This window comes from Delphinapterus leucas, chromosome 9, assembly GCF_059928025.1.
Source record: "Delphinapterus leucas isolate spDelLeu-1000000601 "Yukka" chromosome 9, BTC_Dleu_Yukka2, whole genome shotgun sequence".
Lineage (NCBI taxonomy): Eukaryota > Metazoa > Chordata > Mammalia > Artiodactyla > Monodontidae > Delphinapterus > Delphinapterus leucas.
Window position 1 is genome coordinate 32470680 of NC_143137.1, and position 22352 is coordinate 32493031.

A 22352-nucleotide genomic window follows, 5' to 3' on the forward strand; every position below is an offset into this window, starting at 1 on the left:
CTGCGAACAAACGAGAAAAGCAGAGAAGTCAGGAGAAATCTTGTTCAAGACATCAAAACGAACCTCTCCAACTCATGCTTTCATCTTACATCTCTGCATTATAAAAAGCTTCCAAAGGCTAAGATTTCATATTTATGTTTGTAGGAAACATTGGTTGACGAACAAACCTACATTCCAGCTTCTGCACCCGCCCCCCTGGCTCTGATGGATGAGGGGGAGAAGTATTGGCTGACAGGCCCTTCACTCCTCTGACAGCTGCCCACAGTTCTGAGGCCTTCCAACCAGACTTCAGGATCTGAGGGCTGTCCATGGAGATGACCAGTGCCATCAAAAGGGACTGACAGATGGATGGCAAGTGAGCAGAAGAGTTAAAAAAAATGGTGACAACTTCTCCACCTACTTGCCTAGTTATAGAACTTTAAGTGGAAAAGGCAACAACAGAAAAAAAAAAGTCCAGTTTGTCGTATGGTTGTGAATTGCTTTGGGATCCTATTGTCTCCCAAACACCTGCAGCCCATGTTCTTTTCTGAACTACCTGCTTAGTGGTGAGCACCATGGGAGCCTTGGGGAGGGCAGCAAGCTGGCCAGTCCATGGACGACACGTCCTTGTGGAAAAGGTGCTGCTCTGAGGAGAGCTTTGGGATCTCTTTCGTTTGGTTACTGAATTCCTTTCTGTTTTTCACGTAGAGAATAATGCTTATTATCTGTGCCTTTTAGGAAAGTCAGGCGTCTTGCCTGAGACTCATTTAACATAATCTCAAATCTGTTCTGATTATGTTCTCGTGAAGAATCAGCCTCCCTCCACAAGCCATCCAGCATCTGGCAGAAGAGGTGCCCTAACCCAATCAGGCACAAGACGGGTGTTTGGATGGGTTTCCTTGCTCTCTGTTCAGAACCAAGGTATCGTCTCACTAGGGTTCAATGTCTGGTTCTTGTACTGTGGAGTCCTTTGTCCCAATCCCTTGCCCATAGCACAGCACAGCCTACACTACCAAGAATTTCCCACAGAAGTGTGCTGTAGGACATGAGTACATACGCAGAGGGGGAACATGGTCTGAGGCCAGACAAATTAGTAGACCTGCATGCAGTGAAGTTAAAACAGTCTCCTCTACTGGTCATATGTTCTATGGATTGCGGGTCCTCAAGAAGGGGTATGGTAGGCAAGTTCCCCAAATTTACATGACCTCAGAATCTGTCCTTCTTCTTCTTCTTTTTTTTTTAAAGAACCAGTAGAATGCAAACTGGGAAGGCCTGTACCACATTATGGCAGGACCATCAAGTGCGAGATTTGTGTAACGAAAACTTGAGAGAGTATAAGGTTCGGAACCCTTCTCTGTACTGCATCTTTTACATCAATTGAATATATTTACTCAGTAAGGCACTTAAGTACTGGGTGAGATATAAAAGCGTCTAGGACAAAAGTCCCACTGTCAGGAAGCTCAAAGCCTAGGGGTTGGGGAAGGGAGCCACTAAGACCTGTACCCAGCAAAGTAACAATACCAGGTAGACCATGACAGAGTAGAAGATAGACGCACAAACAAAACACCAGGAAGGTTCGGGAAAGGGAGAGAATCCATTTTGTCGAAAGGAACAGGAAAAACTGAAAATGAGGTGACTGAAATAGTCCCCAGTGGATGGTTGGGGCATGAAAAGACAGAGATGGGGTAAGAATGGTAAGGAAAGAAATGTGAGCAGGTGGGCCTTCCAGGCTCAATAAACAGCTGGAACAGAAAGGGGAATGCAGCTGGTATGACTAGAAGAGATGGAGGTAGAGTTCAAAAGCAACTAGCATAACTCTGGGGAGGGCCTTGAGTGCCAGGCTGTTAAGGAACTTGCAGTTAAGAAAAAGGCAGCCACGTTAGTACTTGAGTGAAGGTAGGATGGCTCTTTCCTCAAGTGGGTGTTAGATATAGGGCAATGCCTGGCAACCTTCTGAAATTATCCTTGGTTGGGTGCACAGTACCACACGGGATGCACGCCCTACTTAATGGACTGCCTGTCCTTTTCAGTTTAGAGCTGGATGAGGTTGGAAGGCATTGTGGGAGATACTAGGCCCAGGAATGAGTAATTACTGCCCGAGCTGCCCCTGAAAGAGTTTGTAAAATCCTAGTTCTGAGAGGATGACATGGAACAAGTCTACTGATTGTATCAGACCGACATGATAAAACTGTAGAATTAAAAATATTTACACATAACATTTATTCATTTGTTTGTAATCAGAGATTGTCAAGGCTCCATAACACACAGCATTTGCCTATAATACTCAGCTCCATAAAGAGGAGCTAGGTGCTGAAGTAGTCTGGATGAACCGAGGATCCTGACAGTGGCAGGAAGATGAGGCCCAATGAACAAGGTGATTTTGCTGGTGAAGTTATCATATCCTGCAAACCTAATCCAAAACAGATTTATAACCACCGAAGTTGTGACTGAGGTGGGAACAAGTGATGCATTAGCGTGAGCCAGTGTGGTTAGATGATAGGAATCGCTCAAAGTCTACACCCTGGGCGACTTCATACACTAAACGGGGGGACACCAGGGAGCCTCAGCTTGGGTAGCAGAATGAATGGAGATGTTGTTACAAAGCTGGTTCAAGATAAAGGCCTGTCTGTTTGCTTAGTTTTGGTCACTGACCTGACTTGGATAAAAAGCGTAAAAGGGAGGCCTCTGGAACTTAAGGGGCAGGCCTCGCCCAGTTTGTGGTCTGTAAATGCCCCTCTTTCCACCCTGCGCAGCAAGATGCAGTGAGCCCTGGCCCCCTGGACACACCTGTGCTTCTCGACCAGGTTCCACAAGAGAATTAACTCCTAATACCTCCCATGTATGTGATCATTTACTGCTCTCCCTCATATCTAGAATGTTCTATCCTTGGGACAATTGAGAAAAGAATGCCTTGAACCCTTTCCTAGAGATCCTAATTCTCTCGCAGCACCCCAGTTGTGATGCGCACCCTTTGCTGCTAGGTTACCTTCCTCCTTAGCAGCGCTCTCCGAGACCTCCTCCCCAACCCTCGCCCACAAGGAAGAAGCAGCAAAATGTAATGGGGTGCCTGGAACCGTTAAGCCCTTTTCATTTAGTAACCAAAGGTCAGTGGCTTGCTTCAGGAGGCATTAAACAAAGAAAGTTTGGTGGAACATGCTTTGTTTACTTAGGATGCTTCTTTGCACGTTTGAATATCAGTCAACACTTTTTGGCCGAAGACTCAACCAATGCACATAGAGAAACAACAGTTTCACTTAGGGACTTGGGAAATTTTATTGCCTGAAAAGTTAAGTCTGAATGAGCAACACCAGGCAACCCTGGAACAGCTCATCTGTCTCAATGTCCAAAACTTCTGTCCTGGGGGCAGACATACACGGTCCAAAATGCACCATAATTCAATCAGTGTCTTGTGGTGAGAAAAAGCAACTGAACTAATAAAAAAGAGAGAGCAACACTTCAATCGCCTGATCCTCCTTTTCCCCGAAACACCGTTATTTAGAAGAAGGTCATGGCTCCCAACGTGCTTCGTTAACGTTTGAAACGCCTCTGCTTATCTGAATAAGTTCCAGGTGCCCTACTGCAATCAGACAATTGACATTTCACTGTGATCAATATCAGGCTTCAAAGAGGTCAGGGCGTATAAGTTGAAGACAAGAGTCAGAAGTCAGGGGGCTGGATCTCAGGGAAGGAGAGAGACCAGAGGAGGAAAGACAGGGCCCTTCAAACAGAAGAGGTCAGCATGCTGACCTTCCCACATTCTGTGAGGGGCTGGGTTTGGAATGATCACTTATTTATATGAGCAACCTTATCTTGGTAACCAAACATTCTAGGAAGAGTTAGTCCTAAGTCATTGAGGTAGATTAGATTAGGCGGAGAGAGTTGAAGCCTCTCATTTTACTATTTTCCAGTGGCTCACACTTGGCTGCGGGCTTCCTTACTGGCTGCATATCAACATGTAAACACACTGGAGAGTTCCCAAGCTGCACGCAGCCTGGCGGGTGGCAGTGCAATCTCTCTCCATCTACTGAGTCATTATCCCAGGGACATTATCTCAGGCGAGGTCTGAGAAAATCATTTTCACAAGCTGCAAATGGTTGCAGGCAGCCTATAGGGCAGCTGTGATAACCTGTGGGGGGCTTCACGAGGGGCCTGATGAAGTGACAAGAGTGAAAATGTGGAGAAGACTCCGGAGCAGTGGGGGGAAGGAGGAGGGAGATGGGGCTTGTCTCCTTCAGGCCATCCATCTTCCTTCCCCATGAAATCTCTCCAGACGTTTTAGTACTGCTAAACCTTAATGAAGGGCAAGATGAATGTGATCCTCCAGACAGAGGTTTAAAAGCAAATTTATCTAAACTACTTTTGAAAACTATGAGTAGCTGACCAAACTACCACACCTTGGTAGAGTATAAAATATGAGGATCATAAAGGTAAATTTATATTTTATTTAATCTGGTCCTTGACTCAAAAACAAAGCTTTGGGAACATTAAATGAGGAGAGTGGCCCTTGGTCTAATATCCATAACGAACACATCTCTGTGATATTCTGGAGGCTACACAGCCTTACCTAGAGAACACCCAGCCGTATTCTATGGACTACCCTCCATTCCTCCCAGGCCTCTCCCTGGGCGACGCAGTTTCAGGCAGTTACTTTATTCAGTACAGGGGCTCTCAGCCCTGGCTGCATACCCAAATCACTAGGGGGGCATCTGAAAACTCAGATGCCCAGGCTGCATCCCAGACCAACTAAGTCAGAGTCCCCAGGATTGGGAGATGAGGCACCTGTAATTTTTAAGCTCCCTAGATGATTTCAAGGAGCAGCCGGGGTGAAACTGCTGGTTCCTAGAAACCTGTCACCTCAACAGCTCTGACGTCGCACCATGCACCTGCAAACGGCTGCTCAAAGGCTGGCTTTTTTGAGACCAGTGTTCTTTGGAGGAAATGGTCCTCAACCCCCATCCTTAGAATCGGTGGGGAGGCGGGGCTTGTTTAAAAACGCAGATTCCCGGGTGCTAACACTCAAGGCTCTGAACTTCCGGTGGTAGGGCCAGGTGAATTTTATGCACACTAGGGGCTGAGAATCACTGTCCTGATCCTAAATTCCCACCAAGAGCTGCTTGTTAGTTCAATGAAGAATGACATTGTCTAATGTTGTAAATGTATTCTTATTTTAAATTTTACTACGTGACACTCTAATCTACTCAGACTTTTGGTAACTGCTTTAACTCAAAGGTTGGCTTGGGAATAGAAGCAAATAATGAATAGCATAGGCTCATAAACTAGGGAGCATCCAAGGAGGCAGCTTGAGTGATGCTGGGTTCAGGAATCATATCATGTACAGAAGACTTAAGGAAATTGAAGACATTCTGCCTGAAGAAAAGAGAAGGTAGTAAGTTAGAGGTGAGAGGTGGCCATGAATATATTAGTTGCCTCAAGAAATTGCAAGAGGAAGTAGAGTTGTTCACTACAGTTTTGGAGAGTAGAATAGGAAATAAGTGGAAATTAAAGGAAGGCAGATTTTATCAGGATCAAGAAGAGTTCTGAGTGATCCAGTACTGAAATGGGCTTCCACGTTGAACAGGTGAACACTCCATCGCTAAAAGTATTCCAGATGAGTCTAAGTGACCTTCATCAAGTTACTGTTGAAGGCAATTTAAGGTCCATTTCAACTCTGTCTGTGATCATAATTATAAAAGAAGAGAAGAAATGCTAAGCTGTATCTAATTTTTTACACTGATTCTTTCTGCAGAAACCACTACCATTTATTTATTTAATAATCATTTATTGAAAACCTACTATGTGCAAGGCACTGTGCAAAGCTTTGGGGATACAGAGATGAGGAAGACACAGTCCTGCTCACAAAGAGCTCACATTCTACAAGGGGGTCAGACAAGTTTTTAACAATTATAATACAGTACAATAAACGTAATATAGGTATTCATGGAATACTGTGGGAGCTGAGAGGAGAAACATCTAACTCAGCTTGGGAGAAACTTAGAAAGGAAGCTGAGTATAAAAGAATGAAGAGGTGTTAGTAGACTGTACAAGTGCTGATGATAATGGGGAAGGGCATTCCATGCAGAGCAAATAGTACGTGCAAAGGCACCGAGGCTCACAAAAGCATCTGGGAATGGTAAGCAATTCACTGTGGCCCAAGACCAGTGTCTGTGCAAGAGTTGGGAGAGAGATGAGGCTGAAGAGGAAAGCAAGGGCCAGATCATAAAGGACCCTGTATGCCGTGCTAAAGATCTGGGACTTTATCCTGATGCTGGTGGGAAACTACTGGAGAAATTCAAGCAGGGAAGTGACATGCTCAGACTTGCAATTTAGAAAGATCATTCTTTTGTCAGTATGAAAGAAATACTGGCAGAGGATAAGACTGGAAGCAAGCAGACCAGTTAAGACTCTTGCAGGTGTCCAGGCAAGAAATCACAAAGATCCAAACTAAGAGACAGCCATGGGAGAAGAAGGAAGGGAAGAAGAGGTGAATTACATTTACCGAATGCCTAGTGGCTCAGGAGGTTAGAGCCGACAGACTGTGAAAGCCAAGACAGACAGGATATAAGGAGTGAGAGAGGGAAGAGTTTGGGAGGGCTGCTGAGTTTCTGGCTTGAGTAACTGGGTGGATATCAGTGCCACTGGCGGAGATCAGGAATACAGGAGAAGGAGCAGTTGTGGTGGTGGGGGAAGAAGGGTGATGAGTTCAGTTTTGAAAATGATGAGATTGAGGTGCCGGTGGGATTTCCAGTTCATCTTCAACACGCATGAAAATACTCTTGCAATTCCAGTCCCTGAACTCTGCCGAGCAGAAAATGTCAATCATCTGGAAAGGGATTAAATCAACCCAGCCAAGTTAGAAATCATCCTTGCTGACTCCACTCGCCTTGAAATCAGAATGGAGTTCCAGGGAAACAATTGATATTCTTTTCCTTATTCCTTCTGTTTGAAACTCCTTTGTGGCAAAATCAGTAAACTTATCCTCACTGCATGTGCAAGCTGAAATGGTCACTTTTCATCAAGGAAACAATGGTTCTTGGTTGTCAGTGCAGATGGCTTTTCTTATTAAAGCTCTTCTCCATAACCCTCTTTAAAGACCCTTAATGGATTTCCATACTTCTAAATATCATATCTGTATACTTCTTAATACTACATACCCTTCACACCCTCTCAGTTCATTCCCCAAACAAGCCATTTAATTTGTAGACATTAGAACTTTTTAAATTTAAATCATCTTTGAAAATGTAAATTCTATCTTTCTTGAAGGAAGGACCTACAATATCTAAAGATTAGAAATGATGTCATTCAATTTATACAAAACTGAAAAACCTCCCAAGTATTTTTCATTTGCTAGGATTCCCTTAATTCTTTAATTCTTTTAGACCTCATGCATTTTTTTAGGGGAGCTGCTGAGAATTTTTGTGTCTGTGAAATAGGCAAGGCATGCAGTAACAAACAAGCTACACTTTCTCATTCTGACCCTCAACCCTTGATCTCACCGATGATAATGAAAATTGAACAGTATGCAAAGGATCAATACAAGCACGTCCACTTCTACACAACACTCCCCTCTTTCTCTTATGCTGCTTCTCTTGACTTTCCCTGCCCCTTGCCTGCAGCCTCCCCCTTGGCAAATACTCACAGCTTTCGCAAAGACCCCCATGAGTTCCGGGAACTGATGTGTCAGGAGGGCCAGCATGGCTGTGAAGGAACACAATCCAGCAGTAAAGAGGATAAAAAAGGGAAGCTCCTTTTTTGGGTAAACTGAGACTTCATGGAAAGCTGTGGAGAAGATCAAAAAGGAAGTGTTAGGGCTGCAGTAAAATGCATTCTCAGGGAATTTCTGTAGGTGGGACTGACTCTGCAGAGCTTTGGCTCAAGCCTGCTGGAAATGAAAAAGGTAGGGCCCTGGAACGAAGAAGAGCCCACATTTCAGCCAGCCTTTGGTGGCCTATCTGCTTCTCCCAAGTCCACGTTCAACCTTCAGAACTCTATCTAGGGCATGATAGGGCTAATTTGGGGATGTCACACACTCATGGGCAGGGACAGTAACACTATCTATGCCTAATATACAGTATTTCTTTTGCAAATGCAAACACAAATAAAACAAAACTTTATTCAAATTATAAAACACATGTTCATTGAACAAAACCTGGAAAATCCAAAGTCAAAAAATCAAAATCCTCTCTCTAGGTTTTCACTTTTCCTGTAATTTTTAAATCATTGTGATAGGGTGATCTTAGTGTATCTTGTATTTTTTCCTGGTACAATCTAACTATGTCAGTGGAGGGTGCCACCCTGATAGAGAGACATCCAGCGAGGACCATCCATCCAACAAAAATGGGAGATTTTAGAGCCTTTCATAACTTTTAAATTTCGAGTGGTCCGCACAGACAGAAAAGCAACTAAGGCTGGCCCAGTGGAGGGGAGCCGTGAGGCTGTGTGTGAGCTACACTGCCACTCAAACCAAAAGATTCGAGGGGCTCCGTCTTCCTCAGGAAATCCAAGGTCTCAAGTCTTTCCTCGACCTTTCAGCTCTAAGCAGTAATCCACTCTGCTGAAACTGAGGGTGTAGAGGGCCAAGGAGGGACAAAGTACAAACGAGCACATGCACCTGAATCCGGGGATGTCAACCTGCTAGGATTCTTCATGGGTGGACGTGTGCTCAGGACCACCGTGGACACTACACCACTCGCGTGCAGCACGCAGGTAACATGTAAAGCCACCCACCCCCACCCCATCCTCACCCTCAGCACCCAACGATTTTGAGGGGAGACCAGACTTGAACCACTGCATGCAAATAAATAAACGTGAGCCATAGTTTTCTATTCCAGGACTGTAAAGATTATTCCTAGACAGTTTCTTTTAAGAACTGTAATCTTGTTCTAATAGTGAATCTATCCCCATGGAAACATGATTGGACTCAATTAAAACACTGTAAAAGTGTACTTTTCAGAAAACTGCCTTTCTTACCAGAAACTGTAAATGTTAACAAGGATCTCCCTGAAGGGGGAGTCAAAAGGTAAAGCATGGGCCCATCACAGGGATTTCTGAAATCAAATCTAATGCAGAGTGAGGCACCCGACGCTTTTCCACAATAAACTCAGATGGTGAGGAACCACACCCCTCTGAGGTCTCCCAGCTCCCGAGGTAACATGTCTCCCAGCGGGTCTGTCCTGCAAAGAAATGAGAGAGCTGCCTCCCGCTCTTTCAACCTGAGACGGCAGCCTTGTTTTGCACCCACTACGTTGGAGATTTACGACCAGCTCAAAAACGTGGGCATTAGACAGTCTGCCAACACTCAGGGCTCCACAGTTATACTGGCCCTCCTGGCAAAGCATTTAAATATGTTACAGCTATGAGATGTGACGTAGCTGGGGCTGGTGCAGGGTGGTTGTGGCAGAAGAGAGGACGGGGAAGAGAGAGCAACCAAGATTTGGAGCGTATTATCTGAGGGAGGAAAGTATATCCTAAGTCAGGGCCACATGAACAGCCTGGACATGCTCTTCATACACAGTATAATTTGATAATAACTATTTAGCCGGAATTGTCAAAACAATGTTGCATTACAGTAAACCAAATCATACTTTCCACGTGTGGTATGGGCCCCCCGACTGCTAGCTTGTAAGGCCCTCAAGGGCAGGGTTTGCCTGCCGCCTGCTGTATACAGTGTTGAGGCTGCACGTGTCCCCTGCACACGTTACACCAGCTCACTGTGCGCCATCCGTGAGATGCTCACGGGAAATCCCGCCGGCCAAGAGCACCGCATCACCGCAGAGGGCAGCCCCACCCTGCCCACGACTCCGCCTCTGGCCACAATGCCAGCGCCCCCGTGCCACCCTCCCACCCATGGCTCATCTGCAGCTCCCTCTGAAGCCAGTGCCTCCCCTCCAGACTCCGGTCTGTGCAGACTGCCTCTGACCAGAGGGAGAGCCCAGGCCGAGCCCCGCACAGTGGATCAGCCCAGCAAGGGGCATCTGCCCCAAACTAGGGGTCTCTGCCCCAAACTAGGGGTCTCTACGCTCAGACCAACCAGTACATGATGGCTCTTCATCTACATTTCAGACCTGGGCGGGTCTTTCCCTTTGATGAATCTGGAGAGACGTGGAGAAGCAGGAAGCCAAACCTACACACATAACTCACTTTAATGCTTATGCTATCAAATGAGGACAGGGTTTGGGAGAAGAGTAATAAAAGACAAGGAACATCATAAACATTTATCATTTCCACCTCTTCCCATCCCAGTCTTTGGCACACCACCCTCACCAGCCAAAGGGAGGATTATGGGGGGGAGACTCACATGGAAGCAGCTCACGATCTGCTGTTTCTGTACAGATGGGGTAAGGATAAAATAGATGCCCCTTTTCCAAGGGATAAGGGATCATCCGAAAAGCTGCAAAGGAGAGACAATACGTTAGAGGTACAATATTTGTCTCATAACTTCTCAAGTCCACAAAGAGACTTTTGAGCATTTTTATAATGGCTCACATTATAAAATTATAAAAAACATTAGGTCTCACACTGAACACTTCTACAAATAGCTCCCATAAAGGAGGCAAGACGTACCCAAACTCTGAGTCACGTGCTAGATAAGCTGTCAGAGATGCATTATGAGGTATGCCTCACACATTAACCTTACACTATATATTCTGGGAGAACCTCACAAAACTGAGTGGGGATGGGGGTGCAGAGGAGTAGGGAAAGCCAGCAATTCCAATGCCCAGGGTTTCCTCATCTACAAAATATTACGAAAACGTCGTAAGCACTAATTCAATATAGCTCACCTGATGGTAATAACACAAACCTGGATTGAAATGCTTTCCCAAGAAGCAAACACGGACTGACTTGTTGGATCGTGTCACAGATGCACAAATATGAAAGGCATTCTAGCATGTCTATTTAAAAAATATGTCTAGGTGGATTAGAATTCCAACCAAGATGGATGAAAACAAGAACCTAAAAATGCATGACTTGGGAGGTATTTCTACTTTATGAAACTTTTAAATCTTCAACATCATGTGGGGAAAAAATGGATCTGGAGAGATTGATTATCTGTATTTTGATGATATCAGGCCACGTAAGTTCTGGTTTCGTGGCATCAGATAACATTAGGTCTCACACTGAATTATGACTTTCCAACCAATCCATCTCTTCCCGTTATCACGTGTGTTACTCTCCCTGTTACGAGGTCATCAGCACGTTAGTCTCACTGTTTCTGTGAACAGTACTCGAGGTAATTTTTCTTCAACAGATGTCCGGTAACTACAGAAGGCTGTAGCTATGAAATATAAAAACTAAACCCTACACTGGGAACTTCAGATTACAGTCCTTGCCTTCACGTGTGTCAAAAAGGGATGGTGGCAACACAGCAGCCTTTTCAGTCTTAAATGCTACATTTCAAGGACTCCTAGCTACATCCTCAGCTGTGCAATTACCTGAGCCTTCTCAAAATGCTGTCAATGTACATATTTATCTTTTGCATACTTATTTCAAACAGAAATCAGAAACAAAGAATGTTCTCCCTCACAAGAAATGACAAGGTTCCATTGTAACCAGCATCAGTGCACATATGGTATTTATTCTGGTGTCTGAATATTATTTAAAAGTAAAAGCATTATGTATGTGATTCCAGCATTTGGAATGCAGTCAATCTGCACCACAGTGGTATCACTCTGAGGTTACAGCACATTGCCACGGAGAATATAAATCACTATAAACGTGGGATTAGAGCAGAGCCAGTTTGCTGGCAGTTGGCTGAGGTAAAAATGTTATCAATTTTCCTCTCATAACAGAAACCTCTTAAACAGAGATTAAAACATTAAAAACACCCCAGACTTTAACTCTTCTTAAAATGAAAGGCTCACCCTAGTTCAATGAGACCTTCTCTTTCATGCAAACCAAGATGACTTTTGCCCATTACAACAAGCAAGAGAGGAGTTCCCTGTACAGGTTGTTAACACACACAGATTACTCAAAGGGACCAGCATCTCTCAGTAGAATTAGGCTTGCAAGAGAAGTGAAAAAATTACAAAACCGATAAAATCCATTTAGTGCCTTTATAGGATACACTAAACTCTCTACTGGGAAGCAGTGCGTTTAAATTTAAACTGCAATATGGCAGGATTTTAATACTATTTCCCATGAATGATGGCTGCTATGAAAGCATCTCAAAAATGTAGAAAAACCTATGTGGAAGGTTTTTTTTTTTTTGAAATCCAGATTCTCCATGTGCACTAGGGCTGCTGTAATTAAGAATCTGTTCAGGTTCATATGATATAAATAAACCCTCAGTTTTCAAAGTGGCTATAAATTTGAATGCTAAATTTTCTTCAAAATTGAAGTCAGTTTGCACTTCAGGGAGCAATTTTTTAAATGAAATATAGGAGTGCAAGATCTTGAGAGTGTTCAACCATAGACATCAAATGGTTGCTTGGTGTCTTTTCAGTCAGATGCCAAATATTTTTTACTCCAGTACTTGGCATGCATACAAATTTTGTGCATCAAGTTAGTCTTTTCCTTCTTCTAATCAGTTCTGGTCTTTTTGGAGAGGGTGAAGGCACTGATTATATACGACTCAAGAAAGAATACACACACAAACACACACACACTTTCTGTACTGTCCTCTGCCCCCAACTCCTGGGATTGTAAAGACGCTTATGTGCTCTTAAAATTTCTCATTCTCATGTCAGTTGTCATTTACATCAAGTTCATAAAATAATATTAAGACTTTTGGCTTCACTAAACAAAAGCAAGCACAATTTCTGTTTGCAATTCTATCCTTGGTCCACCCTGCTGTGCGGGGCCCAGCAAAGTGTGCGATAAGCAGTGGGGGTCTGCAAAGAGTGGAGGAGGCACTGCGCGAGCTGGGCCAGCTTCACCTCCCACCGCCTGGTCCCTTTCACTGCAAAGACACGACACTGCTCCACAAGAACCTCGTGGCTTGAGCCGAATGTCCAGAACTTTTGCAAGTGCAAATAGTAACACGCTGATTTCGCAGGGCAAGGAAGAATGGAAAAAAGGTCATTTGAACTATTTTATGAATTTGATCTACTTCATGAGTGACTAAAAACCTCCTAAAAAATCTCCGTCCAAAAAAACATACACTTCAGAGGAATTAAAAATGTACGTGTATTTGGTTAAAAACGAAACCAAAAACCTGGACCACTCAGAGTTAATACACGGGACACAAGTGGCATTGTTGCATTTTCCTCTTGTGCCATCCCCTCCCCTACCTTGGTTTCTATTGTGCCTTTGTGGGCGAGGCAAAATGAAACTGGGAACTACTTAATGAACACAGCAGGCTCTCCACAATGACATGTGAGGCGTTACACAGCTGCTTTCCACCCCTGCCCAGACATGTTTTCTAGGCACCAAGCCTAGCAGTGCTGTGCCAATCAGAGACTCGACCAATACTGGAGAAAGAATCAACAGAACCAAAGAATGAACAGAAGGATGGATACATGAACAAATTAATTCCTGATTTCCCCAGTGACTTCTAATGTGCTCTCATCCTGTCCACAATGTAGACAAGGATAGAAGGTAATGTTTGATACTTTGTTTGTCTATGTTGCCTTTTCAAAGAGGATCTCAGAGAACTTTATACAGACCCCTTGCAATAACAAGAATTGAGTTTGAATCCCAGCTCTACATGGTCAAAATGTTGAGTGCCCTCCTCATGCAGCAGCGATAGAAAGGTGAGCCAAGTACGCACTGTCCCTGCACTGATGGAGCTGACCACCCAGGGTGGGAAACAGATGAGCCAATAATCATGAAAGCAAGAGTGAAAGTCCCCCTGTGATAGCCCACACCTAATGGGGGAGTGGTGGAGGTGACAGCTCAGGATGAGTCAAACTTGACCAGGCTGACAACTGTGTGACTTTGGGTGGGTCATTAATCTGTGTCCAGTCTCTTTGGCCGTAAAAATGAGAACACCAAGGACCTCGAGAGACTGTTAAAGGGACTAAGTGTGACAGTGGAGGTCAACGTGTCCACACATAGTGCCTGACTGCTCAATGAAAGTTAGTTTTCTCTTTACCGTGTCTTTCCACTAACCCCAAGTTCCTCCTTTCTCTAACAGGTCATACTCTAGCTTATAAGTAAAAATGCTGCTTGTTTGTGAACAATTAGAAGTGCAAATGATAGAACAGAAAACTTTCATCAAAATACACACTTTATGTTCTCACTTTTGACTGTAATGTGGGCAACTGGCCATAAAGGCTCTTTGTCTTTTGTGAGACTTTGGGCACAATAAGGAAAATTCAGAAGTCAAAAGCTTGGGTTCTGATCCACGTTTTTTCACTATCTACTTATATGGCCTTGGGAAAACCACTTTCCTTTGGTTAGATTACATGATGCTCCATCCCAATTCTGAAGAAAACTTCTAGAGTTTTATAGCAGATTCACTAATTTGTTAGTGACCTGCAACACTCTATAACACTCTGTTCCTGCTTCCACTGCTTGTATCCACACTATATATTATATATGTGTGTGTATGTATCTGTGAGAATATGTGTATACAGACACACACACACACACACACACACATTAATGTTTCTCTCAAAGCGTTTCAGAGTCTGACTCATCTTGGTATCCCCAAAAGAATGCCTGGCACAAAGGAGGGACTCAATAAATGTTAATTGAATAAAGGAATGAATAAGTTAATGCACAATAGGGCAGAGACAGAATTTTTCCCTTTAAAAAACCCAGTGGATCCAAAGTACGGTCAGTGGCTCAAAACTGAATAACTGAAAGGAGCAAGCTTGGTCCTACTGGGCAGTAGGTGGGGAAGCGCTGAATGATATTTGGAGTCCGGCTACTAGTGTTAAGTTGGCTACGGCCAGGGACTTTAGCTGGCCATTGTTTTCTCCTAAATTATAAAATTTAGCCTTAGATCTATGGGGTGAGGGGTGGAAGAATTTCTCTTTAGCAGTCCCAAAGGTGCCAGGCTTTTGGAGGAAAGGTTTGGTTAGAGGAAATGCCCTAAGGACCACATCTTACAGCAAGTAGCATTTACCATCAGGTTCAAAGAGAATAAATTAGAATCAGAATCTCATCCTTTGCTTCAACAATGGACCATTTTCTCCTCTCAAAGGAAATACTTTGCCTAGTCCCCCTAAAAAACACCACCTTCAAATCTTATACATTATTTAGCGAATTCTCTGGAAAAAAAATCTCCAAAAAGAAAATAAAGAGTCTTACTTGATCAAGTGGAAAAAATGGAAACAAAGAAAAGCTAAGCGATTTACCCCATGGCATTCTAGCCTTCTGATATATAGAACCTGAAAATTAAATCTTAAAGTTCACAGTTGTGGTCAGCAGACTATTCTGCTTTATAAAATAAATACAGCCAAAACAGAGCCCTGAAAAGATCAAGGTAGAAGGGAGATAAGGCCACATCAGTATTTAATACAGGTAAAATAGAAGATGTGCCATTTAAAATAGGGCCCCATAAGGCGCGATACCATTGTAAATAATACACAATTCAATCGAGATCCCTCATTCATATATGGCTTTTACATTCAACACATACTTGCAGTCGTGTGTGTGCACGTGTGTGAGCGTAACCAGAACCTACAGTGTTTAAAATAAATATAATTCAGATAATGTGGCAGCTGTGTAATGAATTAAAAAACATGTTTTTAAACCTTATAAATTAAAACTTTCCCCATTTCTTCATTATCTTGATTTTGAGGAACATATTGTGTAATTTCAGGGGCTGGGACAGTGATGAATCAAATATTTTACAAGGCTTTGAAATGCTGATGTATTTGTGGTTGAGGACTCTGTTTTTTTTTTGTTTTTTTTTAAACCACCATATGTTTCAAACCCAAACAATCTCTGCCATGCATCAGCTGGACTTTGGGGTTTTAACAAAAATGTGAGTTATTTCAGCCTGATTGGTGGGAAACTCACTTAATTCCACAAGATGACTAATGCTCCAACATAATAAACTCATTAAAAATCAAAGAAAAATATACCTCATCCCTACCCCTAACTAACACTTTTGACATAAGTCAGGCTTTTAAAATTTTTTCTAAAAGATAAACTGACTTTTTAAAAGAATACTCACTTTTAACATGGAACATGGTGAAATGAGGCACTGTTACCTTCCTCCCTGAATTATCTTTCTAATGAAAAGGGGAAACTGGAAGGGAGTTGGGGAATGGCCTTAAATTTCAGAATGAAGAAAAAAATGATTTAAAGGCAAAAACCTAGACCCTGAGGCTGGAGACGTCAAAATGCGGCACCCAGTGGTGAACTGGAGGAAGTGCAGCCTCCTGCGCTCAGGCACAGGCCGTCTAGGGGAGCCCCACTGACCTCAGAGGGAGAGGGAGAGGTTCTGGTACTGTAGCCGCCCTGAGGGCAACTGCCCTGAAGTCCATCAATCTGGGATGGGGTGATGGCATTCAGTATCTTCAGCGCTTCACAGTTTTCAAAAAATGGGTAAGTTAATACCAGTTAATAGGTAGCTAAGTCAGAATTCTAATCCAAGCCCTTTTGATTTAAAATCCAGAGCCCTGATGCCTCCATTTAACTTAGAATGGACACAGATCTAGAAGTTTTGTCAACCAATTACACACAATTGTCTAAAGTTGGAGTGGTAATTCTTTCTTCTGAACTGCAAGACAGATTTATAGCTTTGTTTTTGAAAAAAGACCAAAACTGTTTGTAATGAAAGATTATTTTTCTAAGTACATGCATATACATATATATACACATACACATATATACACATGCATATTTATGCCTGTAGAAAATATATATGCTTGTTGTAGAAAGTTTGAAAAATACAAATAGGAAGAAAAAACCAAATCACTTAAAATCTACTTAAAGATGTATTTATTTCCAGTCTCTTACCTTTGTTTATATATAGAATGTATTTTTTTTAATAGAATTGGGCTCATTCTATAGTTAAAATGTTTATGCCAATATTTAACAACAAAAATATCATTTTATATAGAATGATTAACTTTCAAAACACTAGAAAGGGCATAGGTATACCCCAGTCTGTAAGCAGTGGTGTAAATTGATGGCTTCTAAACAAATGTTTCAGAGATGGCTGACCCTCTTATCCTTAATCTATTCAGGAAAGGCCTAAATAGCTGGTATTATAGAAAAGAGCAGTGAAGAAAAAGTGAACCTGGCTCTGCCAACAGTGCTGGCAGGATGTTCAACAAGGTACTCACCTCAATGAACCTGTTCCTCTCTTGATCAACTAAGATGGCCACCTCTGTCCTGCCTAACTCAGAAATTTATCAGGAGTCCATGAAATGATGGAAATACAAACCCTCTGTGAATTACACTGTTACACAAACACTCTTCAAGGTTCTTGGGATCCTCCAAGGTAGTTAGCACCTGGTAAGCACTCTCATGGTTCTCTTTTCTTTCTAAAACTGAATGGTATGGCTCTCTTTTTGAAAACTGAACAGCAGCGTAACTTCCTGGTTCTTAATTATCTGTAAGGATCAGATGCTGAATTTGTCTTTCCTATAGGCCCCTGACTACCTTGCCACACTGTTTTATGTCTAAAAACTCACCCCTACCTACTAGAGAACGGACTTGAGGATACGGGGAGGGGGAAGGGTAAGCTGTGACAAAGTGAGAGAGTGGCATGGACATACATACACTACCAAATGTAAAATAGATAGCTAGTGGGAAGCAGCCGCAGAGCACAGGGAGATCAGCTCGGTGCATTGTGACCACCTAGAGGGGTGGGATAGGGAGGGTCGGAGGGAGAGAGATGCAAGAGGGAAGAGATATGGGGATATATGTATATGTATAACTGATTCACTTTGTTATAAAGCAGAAACTGACACACCATTGTAAAGCAATTATACTCTAATAAAGATGTTAAAAAAAACCAAACCAAATAAACAAACAAAAACAAAGCAAAAAACTCACCCCTTCTTTTTATTCTAATAAAGTGTTCTACCCATCTAATTTGAGGTAATTACATCCCCCCCAGAGGTCCTACACTGCTTGATGTGGGGTTCACTATGTCACTTCACATTTCTCACAATCTCACTGTCCTTCCCAGTTGTTCCAGAGCATCTCCCTATTGTTACACGATTATATGGGTAACTAATTTCCAAACAGAATTTCCTCATGGTTTTTTTTAATAGTTATGCCATTCCTAACACTGTGTCTTCATCACTTCTGCCCACCCACTTTTGACCTTTTCTATAGGACTGGTAACTTTCTTATCAATTAGAGCCAATCAATAAGCTTCTATTACTATGTTTCCAAGGTACCGATCTATAAATACGACCTTATTTGGTTAAGTCAGTTTGTCCATTTAATTTTATCACGACTAACACTAGGTGAGGCCTCTCATGTTTATTCTTGCTGGGCTTTTTCTGTCTCTTTCTCATGTTTAAATAAAAATTCCTCATCTGGATAGAACACTTTAAATGCAACAAGAAGCCCAAGCCAGAGGGGACTGCATACATGTCCACACACACCCTGAGCAGAGTGTGCTGTCTTAACATATCCAAATAGCGGGACCAGGACACCTGGAGTATGTTACCACACTTAACAGAGTAGGGGTAGAAACATCGATCAAGTCGATATCCCTCAAGTTATAAATAGTAAATGATTTAACTTGACCCACTATCAATTCTCTAAAGAAATGTTTTCAAAACAACTAAACAAAAAACTTCCAATCAACCTGAGTCCCTGTCAAGTTACTTTTACTCCATCTCATTCGGCTGCCCCCCCTCCCTTCCTGCACCAGTTTAGATTCCTGCTGGGTTAGGGAAGGGCAGGAAAAGGGAAGAGCAGAAGATTAGCAAAATGAAAATGGAAGGAGCAAAGATAAACAGTGAAAGGGATTAAAAAGACATTCATTTGTGAGGCTGATCAGAGTAGGAGTGAACTAAGGAAAAATTATCTGAAGACTCTAATATTTCTTTTCCCCATGAGAGGGGGGGAAAAAAAAACCCATGCTACATGTTGTGTTTGTTTTGCTTAAATTAATGATAACCGAGTGTCAATGTACATGTGGTCCAATAATCCACAATCTTGAGCCTTTTTCCTTAATTTTCATTCTCCCCAACAGCCCCACCGCTTAGCATTTGTTCACAGTGTCCTTGCTTATAATACCGTCCCAGTTCTTCAAGGCTTGGTTCAAATCTCATATGACCCATAAGGTTAACCATGACTGCTCCACCCCATAGGCCTCTCCCGTCTGAAGAATCACTGGGCAGCTGTTACATGCTGCTGATGGCTCCTCCCAACTGGATGAAATGCTTCTCCAGGGCAGGGAGCACGTCTCACCCACTGTTGGAGCCGCTTCTCCTTACACGGAATGACGGTGCCCAGCTCGTGCTCAGATCAGTTTATCCCCACATCCATCTAACAGGCATTTATCCCTTAACGCACAGTGCTACACCTGCCACCATACTGGAGTCCAGCGGCCACTGCTCTTGTTCTGAAGCAAGCGTAACCGCTGCTCGTTTGTGTTTGGCTAACCCAGCTCTCCTGGAGGATAACTGTGGCTCTTCAGCCAACCCTCCCAGAAAGGCCATCCAGAAGTGGTCATCAGAGCCCAGCACGAGGCCTGACCCCACGCCAAAGGTTCCCATGGTGCCGAGGGGCTGTCCAGGTCTCCAAAGAGGGTTTTCCAGCTGTAAAATGCTCCTCTGCCAGGATAGCCCAGACTCACCCCATCCACTGTATAAACTTGCCTTTTTGAGCTGCAGAGATGGGATCACCACAGTAACACCCGCCACCACTGGGAAACTAGAGAGCCTGAGTAATTAACCATCTCTTGGTGATAGAATATCACAGAGAAGGAGAGCTATAGATATGCAAATCTCCATCACTCACCGTGAACACTCAGGGTAAAAACAGTTTTAGCATCTTTTCATGCTTTAAAAACATTTCAAAGAAAGAAAATTACTTACTGCCTTCCCACGTACAATGCAGAAGATTCAAAGCCCCTTCTACCCTCTTCCAGTGTGCCAGATGAAAGAACGCATATGCTATTGCTTCACTGTCCCCTCTCTTCAGGATATGTTCTGGGGGCAGGATTAAGCTTTTCATTTCTAGTAGGTACTGAAATAAAAAAAAAGGCAGGAGACAGATGTGTTAATACACAGTAATTTGGAATTCAGAATGGAAAATGGAGAGGTTGATTTCCCTAAAGCCGCCGCTCGTAAGCATTTCATCAAACCTGCAACCTCATCACTACATTTGAAGGCAATTACTGAAACATCCAGCAATCCAAAGTTTCCTGGCAGGTAATTAGCCTTGTACCAGTTTCCTACAGTGAACATCAGAGGCTTTCAGGCTAAGATATTCTAATCAAAGAAATATATATATACATATACAGACTCAAACAGCAAAAAGGAAAATTTAGAAGCCACAATAAGTTGGTATAATCTTGTAACCAGAATGAAAATACATGAAACAAACACATGAAGGTTAAGAAGTTTCATATGACTAAACCAACCACACTGGAGAGACCTGAGGATGATTCACAGATCTATCAAGCAGAAGGCCCTAGCCCTGCAGAAAGGGTCACCCGTAGCTGCTCAGGTGCTGGAGGAAGAGGGGTGGCAGCCTGGGCACAGGAAGACCCAAGGGAGGGGAGCAGTACAGACCCCAAACCACACTGTTCTTTCGGCTCCTTTCCGAAACACTGCAGGGGTCTCAGGAGCGCAGGGCAAGAATGGATATTCTTCCTGGGGGCTCACAGCAGACTAAGTTTCCCTTTGTACTCTTTCGTGTTTACTATAGAATAGAAAGGGAAGCAAATTCAGGCCGGTATTTTATATTTGCAGATGCTCACTTGTCTTTGCCAGCTGGCGTTCCCCGAGCTCCACTCTTCACCACCTCCCCTCCGGATTCGTTCCCAACACACACACACACACACACACACACACACACACACATACACACACACCCCGCCACCACCAACCACTGTCACAACAACCCAGTCATCTCCTGTAAAATGGAGATTAGCAGACCACAGAGGTACGTGTTTCATGAAAACAGCACAAATACAGCGAAAGGAGGTGCTATGAGAAGAGATGTCCAACAATTTTAAATTTATGAAAGAGGGGGAAGAGTGGAAGAATCCGGATCCACAGAACGGAGGTCACAAGACACCCATCAATGTTTCACTCTCATCTTGCTGTGGGTTCATACACTGGGCACGTGGGGTGCAGTGGCCTTTAAGCTTCCTCTCCTGTTGGCACGCTTGGCATCGGGGCGCACCGCCCAGCAAGAGCCGGGTGGACACATTCTGGCCTCTTGGTTCAGCAAATGAAACTTTCCTTGCTCTGGGTCTGATTATCTGAAGAAAGCTCCAAGCCTTAGGCCTCAAAGCAGGAAGAGCAGGAAATGAGAGCCCACCCCGTGCAGCCCTCACACCTGCGGAGCCGGTGGGCTTGAAGGCCCTCCTCGATAGTAAGACCTCTTCCCAGGCTGGTCCATGAAAGGTGTTCATCATTATTATTATTTTTTTGCAGTACATGGGCCTCTCACTGCCGTGGCCTCTCCCGTTGCGGAGCACAGGCTCCGGACGCGCAGGCTCAGCGGCCACGGCTCACGGGCCCAGCCGCTCGGTGGCATGTGGGATCCCCCCGGACCGAGGCACGAACCCATGTCCCCTGCATTGGCAGGTGGACTCTCAACCACTGCGCCACCAGGGAAGCCCTGGTGTTCATTATTTTGATGGGAGGTCCTCAAGCATGAGTTCACGTGCTTTTTTGAATTCTACATGTTACTGCCTTCTTTCATCTTGTTTTAAAACAGTGAATGACAAAAATCTTTTGGGAAAAATAACGATTTTGAATTACGTAGTAATCCAACTAGCACTGTATCTATTGATATAATAAATATATAAATATAAAGGAGAATTTTATGTTCAGAGATACATCGTCTCGTGATTTTACCTTAATAGAAGCCATTATGTCATGGCTTCTGCTACTGCCCATGATGATTTTAGATGGCCCCAAGAGTCATAACTTGTAAAATACTGTGAAATCTATTAATTTTTTAAAATAATCATCAGGAGAACAAAGGAAAGGGAAAATTTCTTGCTTAATGAGTGCCCTAGAATAAGATTTTGGCTTCTGAGTTTCTAATAATTATTTATAGCCTACCAAATAGTCAACTTTTTTTATATATATCTTTATTGGAGTATAATTGCTTTACAATGTTGTATTAGTTTCTGCTATACAACAAAGTGAATCAGCTATATGTATACATGTATCCCCATATGCCCTCCCTCTTGCGTCTCCCTCCCACCCTCCCTATCCCACCCCTCTAGGTGGTCACAATGCACCGAGCAGATCTCCCTATGCTATGCGGCTGCTTCCCCCTAGCTATCTATTTTATGTTTGGTAGTGTATATATTTCAATGCCACTCTCTC

The 22352-nt window shown here is 43.3% G+C and overlaps 1 protein-coding gene across 7 annotated transcripts in view; it reads right to left on the reverse strand.

Moving 5' to 3' along the window:
• ST7 (suppression of tumorigenicity 7) overlaps positions 1–22352 on the reverse strand; it is a 281307-nt gene that overhangs the window by 17830 nt on the left and 241125 nt on the right. For 5 of the 7 annotated variants that reach the window (XM_089917481.1, XM_089917482.1, XM_089917479.1 and 2 more), the window contains 3 exons: positions 19878–20028; positions 10274–10366; positions 7616–7755 (listed from right to left, as the gene is read on the reverse strand). In XM_089917481.1, coding sequence (XP_089773607.1) covers positions 7616–7755; positions 10274–10366; positions 19878–20028 — 384 coding nt within the window. Of the gene's footprint in view, positions 1–6; positions 6800–7615; positions 7756–10273; positions 10367–19877; positions 20029–22352 lie in introns of those variants that run through there. The other 2 variants (XM_022582656.3, XM_022582673.3) reach the window with 1 other exon arrangement.